General features: G+C 34.7%; 1 protein-coding gene across 1 annotated transcript in view; it reads left to right on the top strand.

Annotated features, from left to right (window-relative positions):
* LOC137658969 (uncharacterized) overlaps nt 1-7,500 on the top strand; it is a 27,793-nt gene that overhangs the window by 10,774 nt on the left and 9,519 nt on the right. The window contains exons 8-11 of the mRNA XM_068394078.1: nt 1,009-1,146; nt 3,224-3,334; nt 3,782-3,949; nt 6,180-6,333. Of these exons, the coding sequence (XP_068250179.1) occupies nt 1,009-1,146; nt 3,224-3,334; nt 3,782-3,949; nt 6,180-6,333 (571 nt within the window). The remainder of the gene's footprint in view (nt 1-1,008; nt 1,147-3,223; nt 3,335-3,781; nt 3,950-6,179; nt 6,334-7,500) is intronic.

The following is a 7,500-nucleotide window of genomic DNA, read 5'->3' as shown; positions in this document are numbered from 1 at the left end:
CCTTATTTTTCAATCTTTCTTCTTCAATCCTTCTTCTGGTACTTGGCTTCCTGCTTTTGCTGCTGCTGTTTTCCCTTATTTTTCAATCTTTCTTCTTCAATCCTCTGCTTTTGGTTTTTCTGCTTTTTCTGATGCTGGGCTTTCTTCTTCGGCTATTTTCCCTTTCATGACGTAGTAGGTTGGCCAGGGCACCAGCCATCCGTTGAGATACTATTGCTGGAGTTATTGGGTCCTTTAACTGGCCAGACAGTACTACATTGCATCCCTCTCTGGTTATGTCTAATTTTTCCATTTCCTACGCATCCACCGAATAGTCTGGCCTATTCTTTCCACACTCTCCTCTTTCCTCATACACCTGACAACACTGAGATTGACAGACAATTCTTCTTCTCTAAAGGGGTCAACTACTGCAATGTAATTTGTCAATGGCTAATTCCTTTTGGGAAGGGTAGAAGGGACTCTAGTTATGGTAAGCAGCTCTTATAGTAGGACACTCCAAAATCAAATCATTGTTCTCTAGTCTTGGGTAGTGCCGTTGCTTCTGCACCATGGTCTCCCACTATCTTGAGTAGTTCTATTGCTTTAGAGTACAACCAGGCACACTATTCTATATTTCCTTATTTTGTTTCCTCATTGGGTTATCTTCCCTGTTGGACACCTTGGGTTTATAGCATCCTGCTTTCTCAATTGGGATGGTAGCTTAGGTAGTAGTAGTAGTAGTAGTAGTAGTAGTAGTAGTGGTGAACACATTGTTATGAAACAATCATATAAAAATGTTACTCACACCTAGATTACCATAGAAGAAAAAAACGAAAAGGAGATAATGCATCTATGCTTATACTAATAATTATAATAATCACACGCACGTAGGTCTACACACACACATACTTATATATAAAACAAATTTCAATAACAATGAGATTGCAACTAAAAACATGGTAGAACGAATCAAGGGAATATAAATGAGTTATAGGCCTACTCATCAATCAAAATCTCTTCCATCTCCAGATGCAGATAGCTGTAGCGGGATCCCTGGATTGCAAGGATCATGCAGCGTACGAACAGGAACTTAAGACGGCCTATGAAGTCATTGCTGCTGGGAATACAACTGTTGGTTGCAAGGAAGATGGATTGGAAAAGTACAAGGTATGGAAGATTATGAGTTTGTTTATTGGAACCAGAGGTTAGTTGCTGGTGTTAGGAGTTGCTGATGACTTTGAGAAGTTGGCTGGTGTCTTTAGAAAAATTTTTGATGACTTAAGAAAATTTGTTGATGATTTTGAGAATTTGGTTGGTAACTTTAGAAAAATTTTTGATGACTTCAGAAATTTTTTTGATGACTTTGAGAAGTTAGACGGTGTCTTATGAAAAAAATTGATGACTTCAGAAAATTTGTCGATGAATTTGAGAAGTTAGTTGGTGTCTTTAGAAAAAAATTTGATGACTTCATAAGATTTGTTGACGACTTTGAGAAGTTGGTTGGTGTCTTAGAAAAATTTTTGATGACTTAGGAAATTTTTTTTTATGACTTTGAGAAGTTGGTTGGTAACTTTAGAAAAATTTTTGATGACTTCAGAAAATTTGTTGATGACTTTGAGAAGTTGGTTGGTAACTTTAGTAAAAAATTTTATGACTTCATGAATTTTTTTATGACTTTGAGAAGTTGGTTGGTATCTTTAGAAAAAAAAAATTATGACTTCAGAAAATTTGTTGATGACTTTGAGAAGTTGGTTGGTAACATTAGAAAAATTTTTTATGACTTCAGACATTTTTTTGATGACTTTGAGAAGTTGGTTGGTAACTTTAGAAAAATTTTTGATGACTTCAGAAATTTTTTTGATGACTTTGGGAAGTTGGTTGGTGTCTTTGGGAAATTTTTTGATGACTTTGAGATGTTGGTTAGTGTCTAGAAAATTTTTTGATGACTTCAGAAAATTTGTTGATAACTTTGAGAAGTTGGTTGGTGTCTTTAGGAAATTTTTTGATGACTTCAGAAAATTTGTTGATAACTTTGAGAAGTTGGTTGGTGTCTTTAGGAAATTTTTTGATGACTTTGAGAAGTTGGTTAGTATCTTTCGAAAAATTTTTGATGACTTCAGAAGATTTGTTGATGAATTCAGAAAATTTGTTGATGACTTCAGAAAATTTGTTGATGACTTTGAGAAGTTGGTTGGTATCTTTAGAAAAATATTTGATGCCTTCAGAAAACTTGTTGATGACTTTGAGAATTTGTTAATGTCTTTAGGAAATTTTTTGATGACTTCAGAAAATTTGTTGATGACTTTGAGAAGTTGCTTGGTGTCTTTAGAAAATTTGTTGATGACTTTGAGAAGTTGGTTGGTATCTTTAGAAAAATTTTTGATGACTTCAGAAAATTTGTTGATGACTTTAGAAGTTAGTTGATTACTTCAAGAAGTCGGTTGATGTCTTCAGAAAGTTTGTTGCTGTTTTCAGAAAATTTGTTGATGACTTTAGAAAATTTGTTGATGACTTTAAAAGTTTGTTGACAACTTCAAGAAGTTGGTTGATGTTTTCAGAATGCTTGTTTCTGCTTTCAGAAGATTTGTTAATGACTAGAAGTTTGTTGATAACTTCAAGAGGTTGGTTGATGTTTTCAGAATGCTTGTTTCTGCTTTCAGAAGATTTGTTAATGACTAGAAGTTTGTTGATAACTTCAAGAGGTTGGTTGATGTCTTCAGAATATTTGTTGGTGACTTCGAAATATTTGTTGATGTCTTCAGAAAGTTTTTTGATGACCCCTATAGGTTTGTTGGTGTTTTGAAAAAGATTGTTGATGACTTTAAATTTGTTGAGAACTTTTAATCAGTTTTCTGATAACGTAATCAAATTTACGAATAATGTAAACGATTTTATTAACAATATCGAACATTAAACACATTAAGGTCTATTGTAGTTTGTGACGTCACAAAGATATATTTTTTATTAATAACGACAAAAATTTTACTTAATCTAAGGTATTGCTGACGTCAGGTATTTTGTTAATGACAACAAAGATAAAATATTAGCTTGGTTGTTCGATAATGGCTGCCCTAGAATTCTAGAAAAAGATTTCGAGAAGTATTCCTGTTTTTAAACGAAATAATGTACAGTACACTAATTTTAAGAGTGGATGGTTCCTTGTTCTTCAAACACTAAAAACAAAAATTGAAGAAATAATCTGCTCTCTTTTACTAATCTAGATTTTCCCCCTTATGTCATCAAGCAAATGAAGGGTGCCCTGCTCGGTGGTCATCCAAAGTGCCCCTCAGAAACCGAGGTCTTATGGCCTATCCACATAGACGTGTACAACAGCAGCGTCCATGAATGCTACCAGGTGAGACCTTCTTCAAGCATATCTCGTTATTTCAACTGCTTAATCATCTATAGTTTGTGACTTTGGAACAATTAAATTAAAGAAAAATAGATTACTGGTAGATGTCTTGACGGAAACTCCATACAAGATTCTTGTCATAATCTCCCCGCACTAATTCTGGCAAGAACTATTCCCAGTAATCTATTCAGGATCTACTGACAGCTATCTTGACAGGTACTTTCTCTCTCTCTCTCTCTCTCTCTCTCTCTCTCTCTCTCTCTCTCTCTCTCTCTCTCTCTCTCTCTCTCTCTCTCTCTCTCTCTCTCTCATATATATATATATATATATATATATATATATATGTGTGTGTATATATATATATATATATATATATATATATATATATATATATATATATATATATATATATATATATATATATACACACATATATTCCATGACCTGCAGATCAACGGCACTGATGGCAGTCCGTACCCGCAGCCTGCTACATATACAGGCTGCATACAAGGAGATGCCCCAGCTATCCGTTCTGCTCACCTCTATCGTAATGACAAGTACGAATGCTATCCACCAGCTGCCAACTTATCCGCCCTTCACAGTGTGTCGTTCTCGGAGGTGAGTCAGTTTATTATTATTATTATTATTATTATTATTATTATTATTATTACTACTACTACTACTACTTCTATTACTGTTACTGTTGTTGTTGTTGGCCTACCTACAAACCTAGTTGGAACAGTAGGATGCTGTAGCCCAATGAAGAAAGGTGATAAATGGATAACAACTAGAGGGGGCGCTCAGTAGAGCGCAGACATCCGCCGGGGCAGCTTATTTCTCGACCTTTTGCTCAACCTTGACTTTGACCTTAAAATGTATTAATAGGCGTGGATTTTCATACACTCCGATATGAACAGTTTGAATCTCTGTGACACAGATATCCAAACTTATGGCTGATTAGGTGAATGGGACATTTTGCATGACCGTGCCTTTGACTTTTGACCTTGACCTTCCGAAATTTAATCATTTCCACCTTTTTACATAACAGCTAATCCCTGAAAGTTTCATTATTCTACGATTAGAATTGTGGCCAGGAAGCTGTTAAAAACAAACACACAAACAAACAAACAATCGGGCGAAAACACAACCTTCCAACTTCGTTGGCGGAAGGGTATTTGTTTTCAAGAGCACGCGCTCTATCTACTGCAAAATTATGCAATCCTGCAACGTTCCTCTTTTTGTACAGTAATTAGGAGGTTCTTTAAATGCTGGGAAAGCAAAAAATAGCAAGATATGTTGCGCAAGGGGGGGGGAGGGGTTGGTTGAGGAGGTACTAAACGACCTGGAACCGACATCGTCAACATAGTCAACCAAAAGAGAAGTTCGTGACGTCAGCGGACATTTGGAATATATTCAAAATATATACTAAATTAAAACTCGAGTAATTACTCAAAAGTGTTACTATTTGTTTATTGTATATTTTATATTTGGTAAATATTTTATTATAAAACTTATTAACGTGTTTTTTTAAAGAAACTATTTTGAAGATGATTAGTTTTCCCAGACGACGTTTTGCTACACTAACGCCATCTATTGACCACTGCCTAAGGATGCCTGCCAATTTCCCGCCAATGAATACATACATACGCTGTAAAAATAGTCATTCTCATAATAAGTTTCTTTAAAAAATAAGATTTGTTGTCAAGTATTTACCAAATAAAATATACAATTCACAAATAGTGGCACTTTTGAGTAATTGATCCATTTTTTTATTTAGTATATATTTTGAATATATTCCAAATATCTGCTGACGTCACGAACTTCTCTTTTGGTTGACTATGTTGACGATGTCGGTTCGAGGTCGTTTAGTATCTCCTCCACCAACCCCTCCCCCTTCCCACCTTCTTGCGCAACATATCTTGCTATTTTTTTGCTTTCCCAGCATTTAAAGAACCTCCTAATTACTGTACAAAAAGAGGAACGTTGCAGGATTGTATAATTTTGGAATAAATGGAGAGCGTGCTCTTGTAAACAAATACTGACGAAGGTAATACTAGACTAATAACAAGCCAGGCTACCAAACCAAAATTTATTACTTGTAATTGTTGTTGGTGCTAATTCCGCTCGCTATTGGCGTTAACAACGTATCAAATTAAAATCACGATTTGAGTGCAAAATGTTTCATCGGTTTACCACAATTCATTCTGAAAATACTTGGGGAGGAGAGATTTACCCAAAGAAGTGAAAGAACTCTTTCCCTAATCAGCATTGCCTACAACAACAACAATAAATGCATTGCTTTAAAATTATTACAATCGTAATAAAACCATACCTTTAACACCAATCTTGATTGCTATTACTTCTCATTGATAAGCGGTATAGGTCCTAGTAGTATTTGTAGGAAACTGCATCCCAAATGAGGATTGTATTGTATAATCCTGAGATAAACACGTCGAGCACAGAGAGAGATTTTCAGGGGCCACTGACAAACCATCGACTTCAAAACTCGATACAGTCGACTCGAGAGTAGTTTACTAAAAAGTGTTGCCAATTTTGAGGTACAATTCTTAAATATGGACGTTTTCTTCGTTGTTTTCGCATAAGAATGCTTGAATTTCTTAGATAATAATTAACAAAATCTTTCGTGATTTATGTCAGCAATGTACTATATTAGAATATTTCAAAACATATTTCACATTTTATCAACTAGAGTTTACTAATTAGTATTGCCAATCTTGCGTTGATACGTCCATGCATTCTTCTTTGTTTCTCCATAGGAACTGAAGAATGCTACGAATATTTATATACTAATATTTGAAACTGATAAGCTATCTATTTTCTCCCTCAGATAAGCCCCATACCAATACGCAGGGCTGTAGGACACGTAAGCATCAACAAATGTAATTGTCCCTTTACGACGCCGCCTCCCCATATAAACTCTCAGAGCTTCACCTGTGGACCTAACTTCCGTTATTACACTGGGAACTTCAAAGTGTGTGTAGGTGTGTATGATGATATAGCTGGTTTGTTAGATAGATTTTCAAAGTGTGTGTAGGTGTGTATGGTGTTATAGCTGGTTTTTTAAATAGATTTTCAAAGTGTGTGTAGGTGTGTATGATGTTATAGCTGGTTTGTGAATTACATTTTCTAAGCGTGTGCATGTCATATGACGGGTTAGTGAAAAAAAAAAAAAACTTAAAAACTTGTGTAGGAGTGTAGGATGTTAGGCTATAGCTGACTCGTGAAATAGATTTTCAAAATTTATATAGGTGTGTATGATATGAAATATTATTTTATTTCTGTATAATATTCTGATAAATAATATCAAATAAACCTAATATTTTCGTATTTTTTTCTTCAGCCACATAACTAAAAAAATATATTTCTATTCTAATCTCACCTATAAGATTTATTTCTATGAATTTAGAAAAGAATAAACCAAATTTCAATTATTTCTTAAAGTTTTATAAACCTGAGTGATCCAGCTCGTTAAATTACGCAATTAAAAGACGCATGATTAGATTTGTTGCCATTACGTGGTTGTATCTTTTGTCTGAATATTTCCCTTTTGTCTAAACATTCCCTTTTTGTCTGAACATTTCCCTTTTGTCTAAACATTCCCTTTTTGTCTGAACATTTCCCCTTTGCCTAAACATTCCCCTTTTGTCTGAACATTTCCCCTTTGTCTAAACATTCCCCTGTTGTCTGAATATTTCCCTTTTGTCTAAACATTCCCTTTTTGTCTGAACATTTCCCTTTTGTCTAAACATTCCCTTTTTGTCTGAACATTTCCCCTTTGCCTAAACATTCCCCTTTTGTCTGAACATTTCCCTTTTGTCTAAACATTCCCTTTTTGTCTGAACATTTCCCTTTTGTCTAAACATTCCCTTTTTGTCTGAACATTTGCCCTTTGCCTAAACATTCCCCTTTTGTCTGAACATTTCCCCTTTGTCTAAACATTCCCCTGTTGTCTGAATATTTCCCTTTTGTCTAAACATTCCCTTTTTGTCTGAACATTTCCCTTTTGTCTAAACATTCCCTTTTTGTCTGAACATTTCCCCTTTGCCTAAACATTCCCCTTTTGTCTGAACATTTCCCTTTTGTCTAAACATTCCCCTTTTGTCTGAACATTTCCTTTTGGTTAAAAATTTCTCCTTCGTCTAGGAAAT

Source organism: Palaemon carinicauda, chromosome 19, assembly GCF_036898095.1.
Source record: "Palaemon carinicauda isolate YSFRI2023 chromosome 19, ASM3689809v2, whole genome shotgun sequence".
Lineage (NCBI taxonomy): Eukaryota > Metazoa > Arthropoda > Malacostraca > Decapoda > Palaemonidae > Palaemon > Palaemon carinicauda.
This window is presented reverse-complemented; position numbering and strand designations above follow the sequence as displayed.